Genomic DNA, 27764 nt, shown 5'->3' with positions numbered 1-27764 from the left:
TTGGATCGCAGCCTTGGTATTGAGGAACAAGGCCTGGCCTATCCTTCAGTAATGAGATGGACGGTCTATTTAGGAAACTGAGGTTTTATGTTACGGAGGGGCTGCCTGTCCAAATTTAGATGACAGCGTTGTTAGCGCTGAAGAAATACCAGAGCCATGTTTCAGACCATTTTTCAAATGCACAACAAAGCCTCATCCACGTTTCTTCTCTTTGCTCTCGAGTGGATTTCAATAGCAGTGTAGAGTGTAGAGATGTAGAGCCAGCAGAGGTGGAAATTGAGTGGCAGTTACAGTATACTGTAATATGCCTGTGGCATTATGAACCATTAGCTTTTGACTGGTGGCTCTCTCTCTCCGTGTCACTGTGTGGTGATTGGTGAACCTGCTGTGTGTGTCTCTGTGGGAGGCCTGTTCTGGGTATTATTGATGGGCCCGGTCTCCTTAGCTCTGAGGCTTAGTGAGGTCACAGTGTGCCAAGTGATATAAGAGCCATTTCCTGTCCAAGGATATGCATGGACAATGTTCCAACGTCTGTCGCTAATTCAAAGAAAAGTCACCCTGTTCGTGTTTTGTTTAAAAACAACCATCCTGACCATCCTGGTTTTAGAAGCATAAATAGTTATCACCTTATTTTCATGTAGACAGAGAGTGGGACCCGGTGACTGTTCCAATGCAGGTTTTTTCCAGATTGTGGTTTGGTGTTTGGACTGGCCGTCTGGTCACAGGAGAGGAAAAACTGTAAGCTGTATTTGGTTACCAGGGAAACTTTTTTTTCTGGCCAGTGCTTCATGCAAGGCAGGCTGGTGTGGCTGTCTAGTAGCTACAGGCTGGCAGAACAGAACAGGGTGCCCACATTGTTCGACTATAAGCTACATGGACACCTAATGGAAGGTGTCCCAGTACAGAGGGGCTCAGTTGACTTGCTGACTAGTAGGAATGGGATCCCTGTCCAGCCTCCCTGTACATTCCTCTGGCCGCAGGCATTCTCTGGAGGCTCTGGAAGCCTGGAGGAATTCCACCCTGGCCTGGGTCTGAGGTGACAGTCTAGCCTAGGAGAATCAGGGAAGTCAGGGTTCTACTACTGACATCTGGAAGTGGGAGAGTTAGAGACTGGGGCTGGGAGGGATGCAGCAGGCAGGTGGTAACAGCCAAGGTGCTGTTTCTGTGGCTTGGGTGGGGAGGCGAGCCCAGGCTGTAGGCTGAGCCTGAGGCCTGTCTGTCTCTGAGTGGCTGCATGACGTCAAAGGACCTCCTGATCATCTCCCTAAAACTAGGCAGGGCCAGGGAGACGGACAATGGTTCCCCAGGGAGACTGACATCAGCTGGGCAAGACCCCACCCTGTTGGAGGCCCCCAGGACCCAACCCTGCTACAGGCCACATCTCCAGCCCTCCCCAGAGAAGAACCAGGCCTAATTAGAGGTTAGAGAGGTCATGCAACAGGACCTTCGTTGCTTGCTCTCTGTCTGCCCCTTTAATTCTGTGTAGAGATGTTTGTTTTGGTTCAGTCTGTTCTCCTGCATCCCTTACACTGGGAAAATAGGAAGGGTCAGAGATGGCTATCACAATGGTAAAAGGTTGTAGAAGGAAGTGCAGAAGGAAAAAGGAGGACACAGGGACACAGCGAGTAAGTGAGAATAAAGACGTCTTCACAATAAATTATCAAAAACGTCACAATATTTACATTTTAGACTCTCTTATACCAAGAGTGAGTATCTAGAAAAGCCCAGTAAATCAGGGTTAAATGGTCTGTAATTAAGGCATTGTTGAAAGCAGAAAGATGTTGTGCGGCGTAAACATGATGCCACACAGCTTGTTGATCTTTCCACACAACATTGCTCCTGGTTGGGCTGGGCTGGGGAGTCAGCTGAGTTCTGGCCCCCTAAGCCAGATCGGTTACAGCAGCCAAATGGCAAAAGTCACATCCTCCTTAGACCCTCCTGGGGATATGGAGACACACACTGGTTCATTTTCTAGTGCTGCACTGGAGCATGAATTGCATGTTCCACTGTTCTCCATGACCTCTTCCATTAGGTGAGCTTTTCAAGATGTCTCTATGTTTCCATTGGTCCTGCTGTGATCACACAGAGGTTTTACTCAGAGCTGAGCTGTCATTACCTGGCCTGGTTCCTGTCACATGTCTACTCTCTCTCTCTCTGTGTGTGTGTGTGTGTGTGTGTGTGTGTGTGTGTGTGTGTGTGCGTGTGTGTGTGTGTGTGTGTGTGTGTGTGTGTGTGTGTGTGTGTGTGTGTGTGTGTGTGTGTGTGTTTTCCCAGTGGACTTAGGTAACTGGCTTCCCTGTTCCTGCGCCACAGCTAGCCTCACTACACTACTCTGCCACGTGTTGACGCAGTGTGAAGCAAACAAATTATAATCTGGCCATTTTTCCCTTCTGCACCCATACAAATCTGGCAACCACATTTTATGCATTTCTTTATGGAGACCCGAGCTGCTCATGAGCACAATGAGACAATCTGTTCCGTTGGTGCCATGATGACATCAGTGAGGGGCCAGGAAACGCTCTCCACAGGGCTGGATGGGGCTGTGGAGAGGATGGACCTGGACCCTGTCCTGAAAGGAGCTGGACACACGCACGCACACTCTGCACAAACACAGAACCACGTCCAAAGTCTTAAACTTGCACTGTTAGTATCTGTCCTCAAGTTCATCAAGTAAAAAGAGAACGGCTTGCCTGTATTTACTGATTCTTTGGTTGAAGTTCCACTAATAGTTTACTTGTCTGTGTACCCAGCCTGGTCTCATAGACTAGACGTAATATAGTAAACATAAATCCGGGATACAAATTAGTATGATATGTTACGTTTGGTATGGTGGGCGTATAACGCAAACGTCTAGCAACCCAAAGGTGCAAGTTTAAATCTCATCACGGACAACTTTAGCATTTTAGGTCATTAGTAACTTTTCAACAACTCATTACTTTTTAGCTACTTTGCAACTACTTAGCATGTTAGATAACCTTTCCCCTAACCCTTTTAGCTAACCCTTCCGTAACTCCTAACCTTAACCCTGACCCCTAACCCTAAATCCTAGCATAAGTTAGCTAGCTATAATTCGTAACATATCATATGTTTTGCAAATTTGTAACTTATAGTACGTTTTGCAAATTCTTAACATATTGTACGTTTTGCAAATTCATAATAGTAAGAATTATAATTTGTAACATATCATATGAAATGGGTTATGAACATCCACAAATTAATACATACAGTACCATACGAAATGTAACATCATACTAAATGGAATGTCACGGATTTACGTACAGAATAATACAAAATGTTCTGAGACCAACTTGGTGTACTGCTGTGCATATGTGTAATGAAATGAAACGTGAAAAGAGCAGCCATCAACAATAATGGGCTAATAGATGAATGTGTATAACTCTCTCCAGTCCAGACACAATCCTCCTGGCTCGCTCAGTGTGTGTGGGTTAGACAAGGGCCCCTCTCTCTCTGATGAGCTAGAGGGACCAAAGGGAGGTTGCCTGGCTGGTTGGGAAGCAAAACCAACTGTGGGATCTGGCTTTCATTCAAACATTAACACATGTAAATGAATGATAAGAGACACCTCCTCTCCCACCTCCTGCTTATAATCTCTCTCCCTCCATTCCTCACTCCTCCATGGTTGGTTTCCTATGGCAACATGGCCAATACAGAAAACTGCTCTCACCACAGTGTCCTGTCAGCTCCAACAGGGGAGTTAGTGTCAGCTCCAACAGGGGAGTTACAGTGTCAGCTCCAACAGGGGAGTTACAGTGTCAGCTCCAACAGGGGCGCTTCAGTGTTGTGTCAGCTCCAACAGGGGAGTTACAGTGTTGTGTCAGCTCCAACAGGGGAGTTACAGTGTCGTGTCAGCTCCAACAGGGGAGTTTCAGCGTTGTGTCAGCTCCAACAGGTGAGTTTCAGTGTTGTGTCAGCTCCAACAGGGGAGATTCAGTGTCGTCAGCTCCAACAGGTGAGATTCAGTGTTGTGTCAGCTCCAACAGGGGAGTTTCAGTGTTGTGTCAGCACCAACAGGGGAGATTCAGTGTTGTGTCAGCGCCAACAGGGGAGATTCAATGTTGTGTCAGCGCCAACAGGGGAGATTCAGTGTTGTGTCAGCTCCAACAGGGGAGATTCAGTGTTGTGTCAGCTCCAACAGGGGAGATTCAGTGTTGTGTCAGCGCCAACAGGGGAGATTCAGTGTTGTGTCAGCGCCAACAGGGGAGATTCAGTGTTGTGTCAGCTCCAACAGGGGAGATTCAGTGTTGTGTCAGCTCCAACAGGGGAGATTCAGTGTTGTGTCAGCGCCAACAGGGGAGTTACAGTGTTGTGTCAGCACCAACAGGGGAGATTCAGTGTTGTGTCAGCTCCAACAGGGGAGATTCAGTGTCGTCAGCTCCAACAGGGGAGATTCAGTGTCGTCAGCTCCAACAGGGGAGATTCAGTGTCGTCAGCTCCAACAGGGGAGATTCAGTGTCGTCAGCTCCAACAGGGGATATTCAGTGTTGTGTCAGCGCCAACAGGGGAGATTCAGTGTTGTGTCAGCTCCAACAGGGGAGATTCAGTGTCGTCAGCTCCAACAGGGGAGATTCAGTGTCGTCAGCTCCAACAGGGGTGTTTTAGACATTTACATTTAAGTCATTTAGCAGACGCTCTTATCCAGAGCGACTTACAAATTGGTGCATTCACCTTATGATATCCAGTGGAACAACCACTTTACAATAGTGCATCTAAATCTTTTAAGGGGGGGGGGGGTTAGAAGGATTACTTTATCCTATCCTGGGTATTCCTTAAAGAGGTGGGGTTTCAGGTGTCTCCGGAAGGTGGTGATTGACTCCGCTGTCCTGGCGTCGTGAGGGAGTTTGTTCCACCATTGGGGTGCCAGAGCAGCGAACAGTTTTGACTGGGCTGAGCGGGAACTGTACTTCCTCAGAGGTAGGGAGGCGAGCAGGCCAGAGGTGGATGAATGCAGTGCCCTTGTTTGGGTGTAGGGCCTGATCAGAGCCTGAAGGTACGGAGGTGCCGTTCCCCTCACAGCTCCGTAGGCAAGCACCATGGTCTTGTAGCGGATGCGAGCTTCAACTGGAAGCCAGTGGAGAGAGCGGAGGAGCGGGGTGACGTGAGAGAACTTGGGAAGGTTGAACACCAGACGGGCTGCGGCGTTCTGGATGAGTTGTAGAGGTTTAATGGCACAGGCAGGGAGCCCAGCCAACAGCGAGTTGCAGTAATCCAGACGGGAGATGACAAGAGCCTGAATTAGGACCTGCGCCGCTTCCTGTGTGAGGCAGGGTCGTACTCTGCGAATGTTGTAGAGCATGAACCTACAGGAACGGGTCACCGCCTTGATGTTAGTTGAGAACGACAGGGTGTTGTCCAGGATCACGCCAAGGTTCTTAGCACTCTGGGAGGAGGACACAATGGAGTTGTCAACCGTGATGGCGAGATCATGGAACGGGCAGTCCTTCCCCGGGAGGAAGAGCAGCTCCATCTTGCCGAGGTTCAGCTTGAGGTGGTGATCCGTCATCCACACTGATATGTCTGCCAGACATGCAGAGATGCGATTCGCCACCTGGTTATCAGAAGGGGGAAAGGAGAAGATTAATTGTGTGTCGTCTGCATAGCAATGATAGGAGAGACCATGTGAGGATATGACGGAGCCAAGTGACTTGGTGTATAGCGAGAATAGGAGAGGGCCTAGAACAGAGCCCTGGGGGACACCAGTGGTGAGAGCACGTGGTGCGGAGACAGATTCTCGCCACGCCACCTGGTAGGAGCGACCTGTCAGGTAGGACGCAATCCAAGCGTGGGCCGCGCCGGAGATGCCCAACTCGGAGAGTGTGGAGAGGAGGATCTGATGGTTCACAGTATCAAAGGCAGCCGATAGGTCTAGAAGGATGAGAGCAGAGGAGAGAGAGTTAGCTTTAGCAGTGCGGAGCGCCTCCGTGACACAGAGAAGAGCAGTCTCAGTTGAATGACTAGTCTTGAAACCTGACTGATTTGGATCAAGAAGGTCATTCTGAGAGAGATAGCAGGAGAGCTGGCCAAGGACGGCACGTTCAAGAGTTTTGGAGAGAAAAGAAAGAAGGGATACTGGTCTGTAGTTGTTGACATCGGAGGGATTGAGTGTAGGTTTTTTCAGAAGGGGTGCAACTCTCGCTCTCTTGAAGACGGAAGGGACGTAGCCAGCGGTCAAGGATGAGTTGATGAGCGAGGTGAGGTAAGGGAGAAGGTCTCCGGAAATGGTCTGGAGAAGAGAGGAGGGGATAGGGTCAAGCGGGCAGGTTGTTGGCCGGCCGGCCGTCACAAGACGCGAGATTTCATCTGGAGAGAGAGGGGAGAAAGAGGTCAAAGCACAGGGTAGGGCAGTGTGAGCAGGACCAGCGGTGTCGTTTGACTTAGCAAACGAGGATCGGATGTCGTCGACCTTCTTTTCAAAATGGTTGACGAAGTCATCTGCAGAGAGGGAGGAGGGGGGGGAGGAGGATTCAGGAGGGAGGAGAAGGTGGCAAAGAGCTTCCTAGGGTTAGAGGCAGATGCTTGGAATTTAGAGTGGTAGAAAGTGGCTTTAGCAGCAGAGACAGAAGAGGAAAATGTAGAGAGGAGGGAGTGAAAGGATGCCAGGTCCGCAGGGAGGCGAGTTTTCCTCCATTTCCGCTCGGCTGCCCGGAGCCCTGTTCTGTGAGCTCGCAATGAGTCGTCGAGCCACGGAGCAGGAGGGGAGGACCGAGCCGGCCTGGAGGATAGGGGACATAGAGAGTCAAAAGATGCAGAAAGGGAGGAGAGGAGGTTTGAGGAGGCAGAATCAGGAGGTTAGAGTGGCAGCGGCCACGCGGTGTGAAGCGTTTGTATGGCCTGTGCAGAGAGGAGAGAACAGGGATAGACAGACACATAGTTGACAGGCTACAGAAGAGGCTACGCTAATGCAAAGGAGATTGGAATGACAAGTGGACTACACGTCTCGAATGTTCAGAAAGTTAAGCTTACGTTGCAAAAATCTTATTGACTAAAAATGATTAAAATGATACAGTACTGCTGGCTGGTGAAGTAGGCTAGCTAGCAGTGGCTGCGTTGTTGACTTTGTTTGAAAGTGTAGCTGGCTAGGTAACCTCGATAATTACTCTAAACTACACAATTATCTTAGATACAAAGACAGCAAAGACAACTATGTAGCTAGCTAACACTACACTAATCAAATTGTTCCGTTGTAATGTATTATTAGTTTCTACAGTGCTGCTAGTCGGTAGAAGTTGACTAGCTAGCTAGCAGTTGTTGACTAAGTAGGAGAACGGTGGCGCGGCGCGGCGGACGAAAATAGCTGGCTAGCTAACCTCGATAATTACTCTAAACTACACAATTATCTTAGATACAAAGACAGCAAAGACAACTATGTAGCTAGCTAACACTACACGAATCAATCATAGAAGTGGAATGTTTGATGAAATACTGTTTCAGAATCTATGTGAATCCAGATGCGTAAATAACAATCATGCATGTAGGCCTGTCTTACCATATAGACGTCAAACTTGTTGAGGCACCTGAAGGGGAGGAGAAAAGCCTATGTGGTTATGAAGGTACCTACATTTTCAGGTAATTGCATTCATAGCTAGAGTGGTAGCTCATCGTTAGGATGACCTGAGATTTATAAATAATATTTACTCCTTGTGACCTTCCTGGAACTCTTGATTTAAAAATGACTGTGTACAGTCGTGAAATACATAACATACGTCCAGGAATAGCACTTATTTATGGATGTGTAGATACTTGATATTTGTACAGTGTGACTTTCTATAGTATGTCAAGTCAGTGACCTCACCCAGGGAAAATACCCAGCTCCCCTCAGAAAATATAACCATGAAGTCAACCATCTCCTCTCCATACATCAACCCAACAGAATTACCCACAGACCAACACATCTCTGTAGCGTGTCAGTTAGGTCTATGGCTGTCCCACAGAGATCCTATTAAATCACTATTCTATATAGATTCTATATGTCATTCTATGGGTTGTCCTCTCATTTGGTCATAGAACATTATTACTTACTATGGTATCATGTGCTGTTGATGGGTCCAACGACAGCCAGGCTACAGAAGCAGCGTTTCAGCTGTCACGCACTACCAGGCCCGTCACATCCCATCCACACTGCAGCCCATGATTTAGTGGCCTACGGCGGCCGTGCCTCCCCACCACACTGTGATACAGGCTAAAACACCCAGAGTAGCATTGGCTGGTGAAGACTTATACAGGGTAGGAGCTGTATTTGACTGGTGCCCAGCCTCCATGCTCCAAAGCACCCAAAACACTCCTGCAGGAAAGAAGCCACTGTGTGGAGTATGGGCGTGTGTTTGGGCTGAAAGCAGGCTGGTGTGGTGGCCTGACACGGTAGTGTAGTGAGGGATAACAGAGGGGATTGGCTTGGCTGGGGGAGTAGTTGAGATTTCTCACTCAGCTCTCCCGCTCTGTGTGTGTGTGAGTGTATGTAGTGTACTGTGTGTGTGTGTGTGTGTGTGTGTGTGTGTGTGTGTGTGTGTGTGTGTGTGTGTGTGTGTGTGTGTGTGTGTGTGTGTGTGTGTGTGTGTGTGTGTGTGTGTGTGTGTGTGTGTGTCTAAAGCATCACATAAAGTGTAAACCACTGTCATGCTGCCTGATAGGCCAGGTTGGATGTGTGTGTAAACAGGGGAACACATTAATAGCATGATTTATACCTTCAGAGCTAAAAAGTCTCACGCCATTAACAGCTTTTCCACTCCAATCATCACTGGCCAACGAAGCACTCTACTGTATAACCTGCTGGAGTACAGAGAGAGAGGTCCAACAATCAGAAGAGACATTCTGTAAGCATCTTATTGCAAGACTATACATTTGTATTTTGTTAGTGCATTCCAGGGTTATTTTGTTAGTGCATTCAAGGACATGTGTACAGTACAGTATGCTTGCAGACATGAAAATAAGTTGTAACATTTTGAACATGTGAGTGTTAGTAAGAAGGTATCAACATGAGAAGGCCTACATATGAGGTGAGCGATGAGGTAGGGCGGTTTGATTGCTAGATCTTGGAAGTTTAGCTGTGCATTCTTATTCACAATTACTGTATCAATAAACGTGTCATCTCAGGGCCAAAGGGAGTTAGCTAGGGTCTTTTAATAACACTTAAACGTTGAGGAACTATGCCCAGCTAAGCCAATTCAAATATATGACGTGCTCTGCATAATGTCCAATGCCTTGGTTGGTGCTGCCACTTGCTGTCTAGATAAAGTGCACTGCAGGAGGGAAGTGTAGCACATTTTACAGGACTTAGTGTGCAGCTCTGGAGACACACTATCATGGTGGCCACTTGGCAGCTATTAATCATTGGAAATATTGAGGTAACGCTTCAAACTTGTTAATAATGCTTGCTAGCTAACATCCATACAAAGACGTTGGCTGTGCGTTAATCCTTAAAAAGAGGTTGGCTAACATCCTCTCATCTGTGGTTGGCAGTATGTTCAAATTTAAAATGCATCATCACAATAGAAGAAAAAAGGAAGTTAACATCCACTAGAATGTGTGGATGGTTTGTGGTGATTTGATAAATAATGTGTTGTGGTGTGCTCATGAGCGTTGTGACTTTGCCGTAGCGTTGGGAAGATAATTGTTCCAGTTATAGGGCTTTACAAACCACATTTGTTTCCACATCAAGCAGTGTTTAAACCATAGAAATATAATAAATAGAAAGGGCGCCACCATTCAAGCTAATGATGGCATAATGGGTGGGCTGGCAGCCATTTTAAGTAAAAGTGGAAGTAAAAGCAGTGTACCCTTCAATCTGTGCTGTGATTTGTTGAGTCAACTGACATTACAAAAACATACATTCCATTGCATGAGCCACATCAGTTAACATCATTTGAATGAACATTCTACATTACCATGGCAATCCAGCATAGTCCCAGTCAGTTTTAGATATTATAAACTGGGTGGTTTGAGCACTGAATGCTGATTGGCTTACAGCCATGGTATATCCAATCCAAGATGGCGTAGCAGTCAGACGTCTTTGTCCTTCGTCTTGTCGTGTCCCATGTATATATATATTTACATATTTTCTTCGCATATCTTTTTATATATATATTTCTTTAAACTCAACCTCAAAACACTCTCCTGCAACCTGCCTCACCAATTAAAAAAAAAAGTATTATTTACCTCAAATCTGAAATCTGAAATCCACAACAGAAGCTAGCCAGAGGTTAGCCAGAGGTTGGCCAGTTCACTGGCTAACATTGGAGTTCAGCTAGCCATGGTTGGCGGTCATCAGCTATCCCATAGCTCGAAAAGCTATCGCCAGTTTTGTACAACGCGACTCAGACCAGAGCATCCTGGACCTATTTTCTCTCCATATCCCCGGATTTCTACCGCAGGCTCTGGACATTTACACCTGGATCTTGCAGCTAGCTAGCTGCTACCCGAGTGACTATTGGCTAACATCGGTCCCGGAGCTAACATCAATTATTCCGGAGCTAACCAGCTGAAGAGTTCCATCAGCCACTCCTGGGCTACAATCACCAATCCGGACCCGTTTTACTGCCGATGCGGAGCCCCATCGGGCCTTCACGACTGGACTACCGACGTTATCTGCCTGAGGGTGTTATCCAACTGGCCCCTCCATCGCGACGTAATCTGAACGCCCATCTGTGGCCCGCTAATTGTTAGCTGTCTTATCGGCTGCTATCTGAATAGCTCTATCGGACAATTTTCTTGGGCCACTATAACTATAACTATTTTGCCAATGGGACTGGTCCCCCCTACTACACGGAACCCCACTAATGTACAGACGGAAACGCACGAGGTGGCTAAAAACAGACCTCCCTCCATCTTCTGCCAGCTTGCTACCTATGGCCCGGCTAGCTGTCTGAATCTCACGGGACCCTTATGATCACTCAGCTAAGCATGCCTCTCCTTAATGTCAATATGCCTTGTCCATTGCTGTTCTGGTTAGTGTTTATTGGCTTATTTCACTGTAGAGCCTCTAGCCCTGCTCATTATACCTTATCCAACCTTTCAGCTCCACCACCCACACATGCTATGACATCTTCTGGTTTCAATGATGTTTCTAGAGACAATATCTCTCTCATCATCACTCAATGCCTAGGTTTACCTCCACTGTATTCACATCCTACCATACCTTTGTCTGTACATTATACCTTGAAGCTTATTTATCGCCCCCAGCAACCTGCTCCTTTTACTCTCTATTCTGGACGTCATAGACGACCAATTCTCATAGCTTTTAGCCGTACCCTTATCCTAGTCCTCCTCTGTTCCTCTGGTGATGTAGAGGTTAATCCAGGCCCTGCAGTGCCTAGCTCCACTCCTATTCCCCAGGCGCTCTCTTTTGATGACTTCTGTAACCGTAATAGTCTTGGTTTCATGCATGTTAACATTAGAAGCCTTCTCCCTAAGTTTGTTTTATTCACTGCTTTAGCACACTCTGCCAACCCGGATGTCCTAGCCATGTCTGAATCCTGGCTTAGGAAGTCCACCAAAAACTCTGAAATCTTCATCCCTAACTACAACATTTTCAGACAAGATAGAACGGCCAAAGGGGGCGGGTTTGCAATCTACTGCAGAGATAGCCTGCAGAGGTCTGTCCTACTATCCAGGTCTGTACTCAAACAATTTGAACTTCTACTTTTAAAAATCCATCTCCCTAAAAACAAGTCTCTCACCGTTGCCGCCTGCTATAGACCACCCTCTGCCCCCAGCTGTGCTCTGGACACCATATGTGAACTGATTGCCCCCCATCTATCTTCAGAGCTCGTGCTGCTAGGTGACCTAAACTGGGACATGCTTAACACCCCAGCCATCCTACAATCTAAGCTTGATGCCCTCAATCTCACACAAATTATCAATGAACCTACCAGGTACCACCCCAAAGCCGTAAACACGTGCACCCTCTTAGATATCATCCTAACCAACTTGCCCTCTAAATACACCTCTGCTGTTTTCAACCAAGGTCTCAGCGATCACTGCCTCATTGCCTGCATCCATAATGGGTCAGCGGTCAAACGACCTCCACTCATCACTGTCAAACGCTCCCTGAAACATTTCAGCGAGCAAGCCTTTCTAATCGACCTGGCACGAGGATCCTGGAAGGATATTGACCTCATCCCGTCAGTAGAGGATGCCTGGTTATTTTTTTAAATGCCTTCCTCACCATCTTAAATAAGCATGCCCCATTCAAGAAATGTTGAACCAGGAACAGATATAGCCCTTGGTTCTCTCCAGACCTGACTGCCCAAAACCAACACAAAAACATCCTGTGGCGTTCTGCATTAGCATCGAACAGCCCCCGTGATATGCACCTTTTCAGGGAAGTTAGCAACCAATATACACAGGCAGTTAGAAAAGCCAAGGCTAGCTTTTTCAAGCAGAAATTTGCTTCCTGCAACACAAACACAAAAAAGTTCTGGGACACTGTAAAGTCCATGGAGAATAAGAACACCTCCTCCCAGCTGCCCACTGCCCTGAGGATAGGAAACTCTGTCACCTCCGATAAATCCACTATAATTGAGAATTTCAATAAGCATTTTTCTACGGCTGGCCATGCTTTCCACCTGGCTACCCCTACCGCTGTCAACAGCACTGCACCCCCCACAGCTACTCGCCCAAGCCTTCCCCATTTCTCCTTCTCCTAAATCCAGTCAGCTGATGTTCTGAAAGAGCTGCAAAATCTGGACCCCTACAAATCAGCCGGGCTAGACAATCTGGACGCTTTCTTTCTAAAATTATCTGCCGAAATTGTTGCAACCCCTATTACTAACCTGTTCAAACTCTATTTCGTGTCGTCTGAGATTCCAAAAGATTGGAAAGCAGCTGCTGTCATCCCCTCTTCAAAGGAGGGGACACTCTTGACCCAAACTGCTACAGACCTATATCTATCCTACCCTGCCTTTCTAAGGTCTTCAAAAGCCAAGTCAACAAATAGATTACCGACCATTTCGAATCCCACCGCACCTTCTCCGCTATGCAATCTGGCTTCAGAGCTGGTCATGGGTGCACCTCAGCCACGCTCAAGGTCCTAAACGATATCGTAACCGCCATCAATAAACAATACTGTGCTGTCGTATTCATTGACCTGGCCAAGGCTTTCGACTCTGTCAATCACCACATCCTCATCGGCAGACTCAATAGCCTTGGTTTCTCAAATGATTGCCTCGCCTGGTTCACCAACTACTTCTCTGATAGAGTTCAATGTGTCAAATCAGATGGCCTGTTGACCGGGCCTCTGGTAGTCTCTATGGGGGTGCCACAGGGTTCAACTCTTGGGCCGACTCTTTTCTCTGTATACATCAATGATGTCGCTCTTGCTGCTGGTGAGTCTCTGATCCACCTCTACGCAGACGACACCATTCTGTATACTTCTGTCCCTTCTTTGGACACTGTGTTAACAACCCTCCAGACGTGCTTCAATGTCATACAACTCTCCTTCCGTGGCCTCCAACTGCTCTTAAATACAAGTAAAATTAAATGCATGCTCTTCAACCGATCGCTCACATCAAACATTTCCAATCCAAAGTTAAATCTAGAATTGGCTTCCTATTTCGCAACAAAGCATCCTTCACTCATGCTGCCAAACATACCCTCGTAAAACTGACCATCCTACGATCCTCGACTTCAGCGGTCATTTACAAAATTGCCTCCAACACTCTACTCAATAAACTGGATGCAGTCTATCACATTGCCATCCGTTTTGTCACCAAAGCCCCATATACTACCCACCACTGCGTTCTGTACGCTCTCGTTGGCTGGCCCTCGCTTCATACTCGTCGCCAAACCCACTGGCTCCAGGTCATCTACAAGACCCTGCTAGGTAAAGTCCCCCCTTATCTCAGCTCACTGGTCAGCAGCCCCCACCTGTAGCACACGTTCCAGCAGGTATATCTCTCTGGTCACCCCCCAAAGCCAATTCCTCCTTTGGCCGTCTCTCCTTCCAGTTCTCTGCTGCCAATGACTGGAACGAACTACAAAAATCTCTGAAACTGGAAACACTTATCTCCCTCACTAGCTTTAAGCACCAGCTGTCAGAGCAGCTCACAGATCACTGCACCTGTACATAGCCCATCTATAATTTAGCCCAAACAACTACCTCTTCCCCTACTGTATTTATTTATTTTGCTCCTTTGCACCCCATTATTTCTATTTCTACTTTGCACTTTCTTCCACTACAAATCTACCATTCCAGTGTTTTACTTGCTATATTGTATTTACTTCGCCACCATGGCCTTTTTTTGCCTTTACCTCACTTATCTCACCTCATTTGCTCACATTGTATGTAGACTTATATTTCTACTGTATTATTGACTGTATGTGTGTTTTACTCTATGTGTAACTGTGGCTCAGTTGGTAGAGCATGGTGTGTGCAACGCCAGGGTTCTGGGTTCGATTCCCATGGGGGGCCAGTACAAATTTTACATAAAAAAAAAAAAAATGCATGAAATGAAAATGAAATGTATGTATTCACTCCTGTAAGTCGCTCTGGATAAGAGCGTCTGCTAAAATGTCAAATGTAAATGTAACTCTGTGTTGTTGTATGTGTCGAACTGCTTTGCTTTATCTTGGCCAGGTCGCAATTGTAAATGAGAACTTGTTCTCAACTTGCATACCTGGTTAAATAAAGGTGAAATAAAAAAATAAAAAAATATCAGATCGTATACCATGGGTATGACAGAATATTTATTTTTACTGCTCTAATTAGGTTGGTAACCAGTTTATAATAGCAATAAGGCACCTTGAGGGTTTGTGGTATATGGCCAATATACTATAGCTAAGGGTTGTGTCCAGGCACTTTGCGATGCGTTTTGCATAAGAACAGCCCTTAGTCGTGGTATATTGGCCATATACCACACCCCCTAGTGCCTTATTGCTTAATTATACCATTGCATTGTTGAATACTCGTTTCTGATTGGCTTGAAGGGCATTCTAGAGCATGCAATATTTCCCTAATTGCGTGGTATAATTCAATGGCTATGAAGTTCATTCTTACATGTTCTATTTTTAACCTGCTTTTGAAAGCAAAAGTCGAATTGAAAATATTATTGGCATTGTTGAATTCAATTTTCATAATAGCATGCTAGGATAATACTTTGGCAAGCAAGTCTGTTTGGTTACCAAGGCAACTGCTGTAGCTATCTAGATCGTAAACTTGCTAGCTACTTCAGTGAATGTCGTCACATATCTATCTGCAAATAATTAATAATTAATTTTAAAGCCATGGTATAAAAAAGTATAATCAACGAGTGGCGGTGCGTTCTCTGGAAAATAATGCACAACGTGGAAGGTGTATTCCACAACGCTTTAGCGGAATGGAACTAACCTCTCACGGAACGCATTTGCGGCGAAAACAACCTGTTGTTACCTAGGTACCCCCGTTGGTTCACAGCAAAAACGTAATCTTTTTCGAACGCAATTCTCACCTGTGTATTTTAGTCAACTACATTTTAAGAAAAGTACAACATGTCTAAAGATTACTTTTCAACATTGCCTTCTCCCAATAGTTTAGACTACTTAGAAAAAATTAATATTGTAGGGCCGCCCTCATGTCCCTTTCCATGACGGCGCTATCAGCCACGAGTGAGTGCTAGCTAGCTACCGACCGGAACATTATAAGCTAGCCAAAACCAACAACACAAACAAACGTTAAATACAGCTACAAGTAGTGAGTGGATTGAACATTACAGTGCTCATTTAGACCCCTCGACTTTTTTCACATTTTGTTATGTTACAGCTTTATTCTAAAAGATTTTAGATCATTTCTTGTTGTTGTAATTAACACACAATACCCTATAATAACAAAGCAAAAACAGATTTTTAGAAATGTTTTATAAAATAAAAATGGAAACATCACATTTATATAGGTATTCAGACCTTATAGTTAGTACATTGTTGAAGCACCTTTGGCAGGGATGACAGTACTGAGTCTAAGGTATAATGCTAAAAGCTTGGCACACCTGTATTTGGGGAGTTTCTCCCATTCTTCTCTGCAGATCCTCTCAAGCTTTGTTAGGTTGGATGGGTGTTGCTGCAATTGAATTTACCACAGGTGGACTCCAAACAAGTTGTAGAAACATCTCAAGGATAATCAATGGAGACAGGATGCATCTGAGCTCAATTTCAAGTTTCATAGCAAAGTGTCTGAATACTTATGTAATACTTAAGGTATTTCTGCTTTTATTATTTTATACATTTGCAACGGTTTCTAAACCTGTTTTTACTTTGTCATGGGGTATTCTGTGTAGATTGATGAGGAAAATGTTTAATTTAATACATTTTACAATAAGGCTGTAACGTAACAACATTTGGAAAAAGTCAAGGGCTCTGAATACTTTCCGAATCCACTGTATATCCTAACATGACCTGGTTGGGTAAAGACTGACTTAAAAAGATTGACAGTGACTCCTCTGTTTCACCACGCTCACCACCAGGTCTGCGTCGCACCAAACGTTGGGCATTACAAACACCAAGAAACTTCAATTGCTCCACCTCCACACTTAACGCTACCCCATAAATCACTCCTTTCAATGGTGCCCTGTTCCTATGAGAAAAGCAAGAAACAGATCTTGACCCAAATTGTGTGACACGGAGCGCCTGTTCCCTCTGGTTAGAAGAAACACAAACAAATATCACAGGTCCAGTACAGGTTACCTTCCCTGATTCAACTGCACCCAACTCCTTTCTCAACCACCCTGAAACCACAAATGGATCCGCCAAAAGACAAGGATCCACTTTCTCCAAAAATGTCACTCCTGGATTAAACGTATCTTTATCATAACCATGCCCATCAATGCAAGGCTCGTGCAACGAGCTCCTCACAACACCTTCTACCCCTTCCATTTCACCTCCAGAACTCGAACTGGCGTCCGGCTCACTCTGTTTCAACTTGACACCAATCTTCCTGGACATACCCTCTCCCTTGTTATTGCTAGCTTCAACATATTCAAACCTCTGCCTCCCTCATTCTTTTCAAACTTCCCTCTCTTTCCAATCTTCCTCCCTTAATCAATTACCCGATCAATTACCCGATATTTGCAGGAGTCGGGTGACTCCTGCAAATATTCAACTTTCCAAGCCAAAATCTTTTTTTAGCCTCTTGAGAGACATGTTAAGCCCTGTACTCCACGTTCAAATGATCAACATTTTCAGGGCTCTTCTCGCAGGTTCTATTTCCCAATGTGGGATCATTAGGAACCGTAGGTCAGCATTTTTAACCTGGTTACATGTACGTTGAACAACACAGCAGCTTATCGGCATGTTTTGTGATTTCTGTATAACAAAAAACGATGTTGGGGGTCAATGGGAAAGAATGTTTGTTTTCCCCAATTTCTGGGCGTGGTCGAGGGGAATTCCTTATTATTACTTGAATATCAACTCTTGAGTATCAGTTGATAGAACATTCCAAAATACCACGGAAATTGATTGCATAACATTGTTTTGGCACCTTTTAGGGTTGTGACCATAGATAAGTATCTGAATACTACATGACATAGGAGTTTACATCTTTCAGCCAGTGCACAGAAAATAGTGGTTATGTTCATGTACTGCACCATATCTCAGTAAACCTGCTTTGACAACTTGTACACCCTGAGATAAACACAGTAGTGAGACAATGAGTCGTTGAAGCTGTGTTAGAGAAAAGGATCACATCAGTCTTTGTGTCAGTGTAACTAGATAACCCAGATGAGGGGTATTAACGCTTGTGTAGCAGGGCCAGTCCTAGCCTGCATTCTGGAGCCTTGGTGATAATGAGTTTGGACTCAGGGAGTACTGGGCTCTAGAATGCCAGCTCATACACTGTAACACATCTGCCCAACCAGTTATCTTTGAAAATGTCCACTCTGGCCCCAATAGCAAGTGAAGATCCAATATAGCAAGTGTAGACTCCAATAACAACATCATAACATAATACATATATACCATTGACCCCATTAACTCACATGGATAAACATTTTCTTACAGTTTCACTTGACTTTATCAACATCTAGTCTTCCGTTGCACTACCTGCAGGGCTACCTGATCTGACTTTAGAAATGTGATCTTTCCCGGAGGATTGGTGTAGATTCAGGGGTCGTGACTTTGGAGCGCGGGGTTTATTTGCGCAGGCTGTGGAGTGGGCAGTACCACACACTTCAGCCATTAATTATCTAGGGTGACTGAGAAAACAGGCCGAATTGGTTCATCGTCAGGGTGCGGGGGGCGGCTGGGGCACAGGGTGTCTGTCATAGGGACCAGGTAGTGTTAACCTGACCTCCACCCCCGAACCACAGTTACACAAACACACCACCCATGCGCAAAAACTCATCCCACAGATTAGTCTTCTGGATGCCTACAGCCGGGCTACAACAGTAATTTACCATCGCCGCTTTTTAGAATATTGTTTATAGAGAGTGCAGAGCTACAGTCTGAAAGGAGAGGAATACTAAATAAAGTTTGAGCGCTCCCTACAGTGGAAGGGTTAGTACAATTCTGTCACTAGCCTATGTGAAGCAAAACCAGTCTTGCATTGTCCGTTTCATTGGTTGTTTGACATGCTTTACAATCATTACAGGATATAAAGGCCTTGCACTAACGTTGCAAGGTAAGGTTGCACTAAGGATGCGAGGTAAGGTTGCATTAAGCTCTGAACAGTGGGGCAGTATCAGGTCTACTGTATTGATTCATTTTTGTTTCTCTCTCTCAGATGGAGTTCAAGGAGTTGACCCCACTGATCCCTCTGCTGCACCTGATACGGGCATCACATTTGCCCCCAGCTCTGTTACAGAAGTACTCAAAGATGCAACCTACAACCCTACAGTCACAAGTAAGACATTAATAACATCCCTGTCCAAAGTCCAGATCAAAGCTGAAGTCAGTAGTTATGATATGGAGGATCAGGAGATGACAGCAGGTCATCATGATTTGAGATTGGCTCTAATTACACAATTACAATTAGTACATTACATGGCAACTGAATGTAAGGTACAGTATAACAGTAATACCTTTTCATTAGCCGTCGGTCACTCATCTATAAGTGAATTACATCACACCCATTCATAACATTTATAACACCAGCAGACCTATAGTGCTCACTTCAAACTATGACACTGCTCTGATGGTTTTGGAGTCCCAGCCCTCACTGACGACACCCAAAGTACTGATAGTCCTTTTAATTTTTCTTCTTCCTTTTCTCTCTAGTTTTTAAAATGTAATTCTGAACTATATACTAATTATGTTGATAAACTGTTGATAAAAACAATCTTCCTCCCAAATTAACTTTAATACACTTGACCATATATTTGGTCACTTTCCTTTCACAACTGTTCAGTCTGTATTATTAAGTTGTCCTGTCTGCCTGTCTAGTCTGTTATTATTATGCTGTCCAGTCTACCTGTCCAGTCTGTTATTATTAGATTGTCTTGTCTGCATGTCCGGTCTGTTATTATTATGTTGTCCTTTCTGCCTGTCCAGTCTGTTATTATTATGTTGTCCTGTCTGCCTGTCCAGTCTGTTATTATCATGTTGTCCTGTCTGCCTGCTCGTCTCTACCAGTACCTGTTGAATGTTTGTCTTGTTTGTTTGTTTTCTTCTTCACTTCTATTGACATACATCAGGTGACTGGGTTAGGATAGGGTGGGTTGGGATTGGGAGGATTCATGAAGGGGACTGGGTAGCCTATTCGGAGCGGCTTCACTTGTGTATAAAATATGTTTTCAATGCAATCTGCGTCGTAGAATACACCTTCCACGTCATGCATTATTTTTCAGAGAACGCATAGCCCCTCCTTGATTATCAATACGAACGTTGTGGCCCTGCCCGCTTGTGGCGAAAACAACCTGTTGTTACCTAGGTACACCGTTGGTTCACAGCAAAAACGTAATCTTTTTCGAATGCAATTCTCACCTGTGTATTTCAGTCAACTACATTTTACGAAAAGTACAACATGTCTAAAGATTACTTTTCAACATTGCCTTCTCCCAATAGTTTTCACTACTTAGAAAAATGTAATATTGTAGGGCCTCCCTCATGTCCCTTTCCATGACGGCGCTATCAGCCACATGAGTGAGTGCTAGCTAGCTACCGACCGGAATATTATAAGCTAGCCAAAACCAACAACACAAACGAACATTAAATACAGCTACAAGTAGTGAGTGGATTGAACATTAAAGTGCTCATTTAGACCCCTCAACTTTTTTCACATTTTGTTATGTTACAGCTTTATTCTAAAAGATTAGATCGTTTTTTCTGATATTTTAATATCTGATCACTTAGTCTTCTGATTAATTAATTATTCTTTACCTCACGTTAGTCTCATTCCAAACGTTGTAAATTGTTGGTTATCTGCACGAACCCAGTCTTCACTATGAGCCATCCATACATCAATTGTCTTAAAATAATTTATTTACTAACTAAGTACTCACAGAAATGCATCACACAAACAAACAAAGTAGATATGGTTACAAAGAAATGATAGGGGGATGTGCCCTAGTGGGCTAAACCGGCATGGGGGCTTGTTAGACAAAAGGGGAGTGGGGGTCAGCTGAGAAGACACCACAGAGTTGATAATTATAACAATTGAAATGCTAATCCTTTGCACATGAACGCTCACTCATTTGGGAATAATTGCAATCGATATATATATTTACGCTCAGTGTGTCGTCGGGATCTCTGTTGAAAAGTTTGTTTCTGTTGGAGAGTTTATCCGCCCTCTCTCTCTCTCTGTTGGTTAGATTAGATAGTTCAGAGTGACATTCATTCATGTCGTTATAGAATAGATGTTTCGGCAGGTGTCAGTCTTCGCGTTCAATGATGCCGAATTCCTAGCTGCAGACTAGTAACTAATATCAAAGACTTGTTCTTATTCTGTCGGTATCAATAGTCTGAGAGTTTAACCACGTGGGATGGTTAAAAGATTCAGCAATCTACTTAAACCTTATTTCCCTCTCTGATAGAGGTACTGGTCTCATCTCAACCCTTAGCCCTCTCATAATTGAGGTAAGCTCGGTCTGGTGATAGAAAACCCAGGTGGGGGTTTTATTCGGGACATAGAAAAAGGCTGTCTCATGACGCCAGGTCCTGTCTGTGGCCCTGGGTGCGTGCCAATGACTTAGTGAAACTTTAAACAGAAATACAATTATCTCACATTAACATCATTACATAGCATCATATCATTTCACAAATAGTATCATCCTTACTCATTCATTTTATACAACCATTAGATGTAAGCCTCATAACTGAGGCTATTGTATAAACAGCGTTATGGTAATGTGGACGTATTGTCTCTCATGAGTTTCACAAAATTGTACCAAACGGACCAGTTCGTAGGTGGATTCTTCACCGATCTTTTATACATTCTCCAAAACATAAATATTGTTCGGACCTCCAGTTCTGTGAGGTGGAAGAAATTCCTTTGTTCTCTCTATGAAACTCACCCTCTCTATACTGTCTGGCCCTGAGGCAGGATTCTCCTCCAGGAATTTATGACCTCTCTGACCACAGCAGCCTGAGTGTAACAGAGAGAGAGGTAGGGGGATGGTGCAGAGGTAGGGGGATGGTGCAGAGGGAGGGGTAATAGTGCTCACTGTACCCAAAGAGGGCAACGTCATGACATCACCAACAAACTAGAATGGTCCAAACACACCAAGACAGTCGTGAAGAGGGCACAACAAAGCCTATTCCCCCTCAGGAAACTAAAAAGATTTGGCATGGGTCCTCAGATCCTCAAAAGGTTCTACAGCTGCAACATCAAGAGCATCCTGACTGGTTGCATCACTGCCTGGTACGGCAATTGCTCGGTCTCCGACCGCAAGGCACTACAGAGGGTAGTGCATACGGCCCAGTACATCACTTGGGCTAAGCTGCCTGCCATCCAGGACCTCTACACCAGGCGGTGTCAGAGGAAGGCCCTAAAAATTGTTAAAGACTCCAGCCACCCCAGTCATAGACTGTTCTCTCTACTACTGCATGGCAAGCGGTACCGGAGTGCCAAGTCTAGGACAAAAAGGTTTCTAAAACGTTTTTACCCCCGAGCCATAAGACTCCTGAACAGGTAATCAAAGGGCTACCCGGACTATTTGCATTGTGTGCCCCCCCAACCCCTCTTTTACGCTGCTGCTACTCTCTGCTTATCATATATGCATAGTCACTTTAACTATGCATTCATGTACATACTACCTCAATTGACCCGACTAACCAGTGCCCCCGCACATTGGCTGACCGGGCTATCTGCATTGTTTCCCGCCACCCGCCAACCCCTCTTTTACGCTACTGCTACTCTGTTTATCATATATGCATAGTTACTTTAAACATATCTACATGTACATACTACCTCAATCAGTCTGACTAACCGGTGCCTGTATACAGCCTCGCTACTGTTATTTTTCACTGTCTTTTTACTGTTGTTTTTATTTCTTTACCTACCTATTGTTCACCTAATACCTTTTTTGCACTGTTGGTTAGAGGCTGTAAGTAAGCATTTCACTGTAAGGTCTGTTGTATTCGGCGCATGTGACAAATAAACTTTGATTTGATTTGAACTTGACACCAATCTTCCTGGACATACCCTCTTCCTTGTTATTGCTAGCTTCAACATATTCAAACCTCTGCCTCCCTTAGTCTTTTCAACCTTCCCTCTCCTTCCCTCCAATCTTCCTCCCTTAACAAATTACCCGACTCCTACAAATATTCAACTTTCCAAGCCAAAATCTTTTTTTAGCCTCTTTGAGAGACATGTTAAGCCCTGTACTCCACATTCAAATGATCAACATTTTCAGGGCTCTTCTCGCAGGTTCTATTTCCCTATGTGGGATCATTAGGAACCTGTCACGGTTCCTTAAGGCAGGAGGAAAGGGCAGAGTCAAACGCAGGAGACGTAGTCCAGTAGTGTCGTAGAATGATATATTTATTGCACCGAAAAACCACTCGGCGTAACAAAAGGGCATAGGGTGCGCCCAGAGACCACACGGGAACACAGTAAACCCAGAGAAAACAAAAATACGCACGGGGCGCAGCCCGGCAAATGCAATATTCATCCAGCGAGAATCCGCTGGGGAAAAATGTGCAAAAAGCACAGAACGTACACAGACCTGCCCGCTGACAAACAAACAATCCCGCACAAAAACGAACCCAAAGAAACAAACTAAATACCTCCCCACTAATGACAGACAAGAGACAGGTGCGGGCTAGAGCAGACAAAAACCAAAGAACACAGAAACATAGATCGGTGGCAGCTAGTAGACCGGCGACGACGACCGCCGAGCGCCGCCCGACCGAGGAGGGGCGCCATCCTCAGTGGATACTGTGACAAAACCGTAGGTCAGGATTTTTAACCTGGTTACATGTACGTTGAACAACACAGCAGCTTATCGGCATGTTTTGTGATTTCTGTATAACAAAAAACAATGTTGGGTCTTTTCCACTGGGGGTCAATGGGAAAGAATGTTTGTTTTCCCCAATTTCTGGGCGTGGTCGAGGGGAATTCCTTATTATTACGTGAATATCAACTCTTGAGTATCAGTTGATAGAACATTCCAAAATACCATGGAAATTATTGCATAACAATACCAGGCAGCCATTCCGAGTGTACCCATGAGTTACCCCAGTCAAATTGCCAGGGTCAGAGTTTCCAAGCACGTAGGAGCAGGGTGTCGGTCATAGGGGCCAGGCAGTGTTAACCTGACCTCCACCCCTGAACCACAATCACACAAACACACCACCCACCTGCCAAAACTCATCCCACAGATTAGTCTTCTGGGTTTTTTTTATTTATTTATTTCACCTTTATTTATCCAGGTAGGCAAGTTGAGAACAAGTTCTCATTTACAATTGCGACCTGGCCAAGATAAAGCAAAGCAGTTCGACAACATACAACGACACAGAGTTACACATGGAGTAAAACAACATACAATCAATGATGCAGTAGAAAAAAAAATAAGACTATATACAATGTGAGCAAATGATGTGAGATAAGGGAGGTAAAGGCAAAAAAATGCCATGGTGGCAAAGTAAATAAAGTATAGCAAGAAAAACACTGGAAAGGTAGATTTGTAGTTTGAAGAAAGTTCAAAGTTCAAATATAAATAATATGGTGCAAAGGAGCAAAATAAATAAAATAAATAAATACAGTAGGGGAAGCGGTAGTAGATTGGGCTAAATTATAGATGGGCTATGTACAGGTGCAGTGATCTGTGAGCTGCTCTGACAGCTGGTGCTTAAAGCTAGTGAGGGATGCCTACAACCGGGCTACAACAGTAATTTACCATCGGCGCTTTTTAGAATATTGTTTATAGAGAGTGCAGAGCTACAGTCTGAAAGGAGAGGAATACTAAATAAAGTTTGAGCGCTCCCTACAGTGGAAGGGTTAGTACAATTCTGTCACTAGCCTATGTGAAGCAAAACCAATCTTGCATTGTCCGTTTCATTGGTTGTTTGACATGCTTTACAATCATTACAGGATATAAAGGCCTTGCACTAACGTTGCAAGGTAAGGTTGCACTAAGGATGCGAGGTAAGGTTGCATTAAGCTCTGAACAGTGGGGCAGTATCAGGTCTACTGTATTGATTCATTTTTGTTTCTCTCTCTCAGATGGAGGTCAAGGAGTTGACCCCACTGATCCCTCTGCTGCACCTGATACGGGCATCACATTTGCCCCCAGCTCTGTTACAGAAGTACTCAAAGATGCAACCTACAACCCTACAGTCACAAGTAAGACATTAATAACATCCCTGTCCAAAGTCCAGATTATTATTACTAAGTTGTCCTGTCTGCCTGTCTAGTCTGTTATTATTATGCTGTCCTGTCTGCCTGTCCAGTCTGTTATTATTATGTTGTGCTGTCTGCCTGTCCAGTCTGTTTTTATTATGTTGTCCTGTCTGCCTGTCCAGTCTGTTATTATTATGTTGTGCTGTCTGCCTTTCAAGTCTGTTTTTATTATGTTGTCCTGTCTGCCTGTCCAGTCTGTTATTATTATGTTGTCCTGTCTGCCTGTCCAGTCTGTTATTATTATGTTGTGCTGTCTGCATTTCAAGTCTGTTTTTATTATGTTGTCCTGTCTGCCTGTCCAGTCTGTTATTATTATGTTGTCATGTCTGCCTGTCCAGTCTGTTATTATTATGTTGTGCTGTCTGCCTGTCCAGTCTGTTATTATTATGTTGTGCTGTCCTGTCTGTCCAGTCTGTTATTATTATGTTGTGCTGTCTGCCTGTCCAGTCTGTTATTATTATGCTGTCCTGTCTGCCTGTCCAGTCTGTTATTATTATGTTGTGCTGTCTGCCTGTCCAGTCTGTTATTATTATGTTGTGCTGTCTGCATTTCAAGTCTGTTATTATTATGTTATCCTGTCTGCCTGTCCAGTCTGTTATTATTATGTTGTCCTGTCTGCCTGTCCAGTCTGTTATTATTATGTTGTCCTGTCTGCCTTTCCAGTCTGTTATTATTATGTTGTGCTGTCTGCATTTCAAGTCTGTTTTTATTATGTTATCCTGTCTGCCTGTCCAGTCTGTTATTATTATGTTGTCCTGTCTGCCTGTCCTGTCTGTTATTATTATGTTGTGCTGTCTGCCTTTCAAGTCTGTTTTTATTATGTTATCCTGTCTGCCTGTCCAGTCTGTTATTATTATGTTGTCCTGTCTGCCTGTCCAGTCTGTTATTATTATGTTGTGCTGTCTGCCTGTCCAGTCTGTTATTATTATGTTGTGCTGTCTGCCTTTCAAGTCTGTTTTTATTATGTTGTCCTGTCTGCCTGCTCATCTCTACCAGTACTTGTTGAATGTTTGTCTTGTTTGTTTGTTTTCTTCTTCACTTCTATTGACATACATCAGGTGACTGGGTTAGGATAGGGTGGGGTGGGATTGGGAGGATTCATGAAGGGTACTGGGTAGCCTATTCGGAGCGGCTTCACTTGTGTATAAAATATGTTTTCAATGTAAACATTTCTTTTATGGTATTTATGCCACCGCAACCCCTCAATCCCCTGTAGACGACACGGCCACTACCGTCGCCGACGCCACAGCTTACGACACTACTGGGAACAGTGCTCCTGGATCAGACCAGGACACTGCCTTCTCCTCCATGGTGCCAAACAGTGACCCCTTAGCAGGAGGTGAAACTTCTGGAGCCACGGCTGGACCTGGTGTAGACACACAGGGCACTGAAGCAACTGATGCACTGGTTGTACCCAAGACACAGGTTCTTGTGAATGTGAGTAATACCTAACTAATGGCGAATGCCTACAATATATTTAGATGCTGTGTCATAATGAAATTCTGAAAGACAGTTCAGGACAATGATGTATATAAACCCTGAATTGCTGATGCTATGTTTTGGCCAATGAGAGGCTTTGAAGCCACTGGTCAGCCATATTGGCACTCCTTTCAGAAAAAGCATTCCAATTCTACAGTATTTCAATTAAATGTTTCAAGTGCAAAATTACATTTATTTAAGTATTTTGTTGTTGTAGTGGGGACCGTATTAGAACTTTCAAAAAATTATACTTTGACAAAAATGTTATATATTTCAATTGTTTATGTTTATCTCACATAATATCATTTAAAAGTATGCATTAAGGTGTCTGTAATATAATAAACGTGTCAAAAACAAATTTCTATAGCTTCCAAAATATGTTTTTACAACGGTGGGGGAGTTGGGGGAGATGGAGGCACGCTGGCTTCAAAACAGTGCACCCTGTCAGTCATCTAGTGTATACACTGAGTGTATAAAACATTAGGAACACCTGCTCTTTCCATGACATATACTATCTAGGTGAAAACTATTATTCCTTATTGATGTCACTAGTTAACTTCAATCAGTGTAGGTGAAGGGGTAAAGACATGTTAAAGAAGGATTTTCAAACCTTGAGACGGATTGTCTATGTGTGCCATTGAGGGTGAATGGGCAAGACAAAAGATTTAAGTGCCTTTGAACAGGGTATGGTAGTAGGTTCTAGACGCACCGGTTTGAGTGTCAAGAACTGCAACACTGCTGTTTTCTTTAACGCTCAACAGTTTCCTGTAAGGGGCGGTTCTGGGGGGGGGGGCAGGGGGGGGCAGTGCCCCTGTGACAACAATTTTGGACCCCCTTGTGGCCCCCCTAAATGCCACAAATAATTTTTACATAACACATTTTTGCTATCGTTCTTTTTTACACCCGTTATTAGACAGTGGCAACGCGGAACACTAATGATTATGAACATGGTCTTTTGCCTGCTAATGCCTGCAATGCAGTGAAGAAAATGATATGACAACAATAGCGTCTAATGTAACTGGCCCCTCTAACAGTACAACTGGCCCCAGCTTGGCCCCCCCAGTTGAAATGGTCTAGAACCGCCACTGTTTCCTGTGTGTGTCAAGAATGGTCCGCCACCCAAAGGACATTCAGCCAACTTGACACAACTGTAGGACAGCAAATTAACTTTGAATTCCCCATATCATAACTCACTGTAGAGGGAATGTAGCAGATTGTGATTGAATGGAGACAAACTTACAGAATCTGATGATGTCAACACTTGAGTGAAAGCTTTATGCAGTCTCTGTGTTTCTGCAGCCCAATGTTGAGTGTGTGGACAAGGAGGCAGTGAAGGACAAGGATGCAGTCAAGGTGGAGCTTTCTTCAGAAACCAGCTGTGTGAGTAGCAACATGTTTTACTGTCATTATGAAATGTTTCCTTATGGACTTCTCCCATACCATATTAGCCGGTGTGCTCTACCACCCCACCTAGCTCTCGTCTATCATAAAACAGAACAATACAGTCTAAGCCGCATACAAGGGTATCTCT

The 27764-nt window shown here is 44.5% G+C and overlaps 1 protein-coding gene across 1 annotated transcript in view; it reads left to right on the top strand.

Moving 5' to 3' along the window:
- Positions 1 to 27764, top strand: part of LOC115165643 (uncharacterized) — a 48875-nt gene that overhangs the window by 7187 nt on the left and 13924 nt on the right. The window contains exons 2-5 of the mRNA XM_029718898.1: positions 18698 to 18817; positions 24578 to 24697; positions 25971 to 26191; positions 27533 to 27613. Of these exons, the coding sequence (XP_029574758.1) occupies positions 18698 to 18817; positions 24578 to 24697; positions 25971 to 26191; positions 27533 to 27613 (542 nt within the window). The remainder of the gene's footprint in view (positions 1 to 18697; positions 18818 to 24577; positions 24698 to 25970; positions 26192 to 27532; positions 27614 to 27764) is intronic.

This window comes from Salmo trutta, chromosome 28, assembly GCF_901001165.1.
Source record: "Salmo trutta chromosome 28, fSalTru1.1, whole genome shotgun sequence".
NCBI classification, from domain to species: Eukaryota; Metazoa; Chordata; class Actinopteri; order Salmoniformes; family Salmonidae; genus Salmo; species Salmo trutta.
Note: the sequence above shows the minus strand (reverse complement) of the source record. Positions and strands in the feature narration are given on the sequence as shown.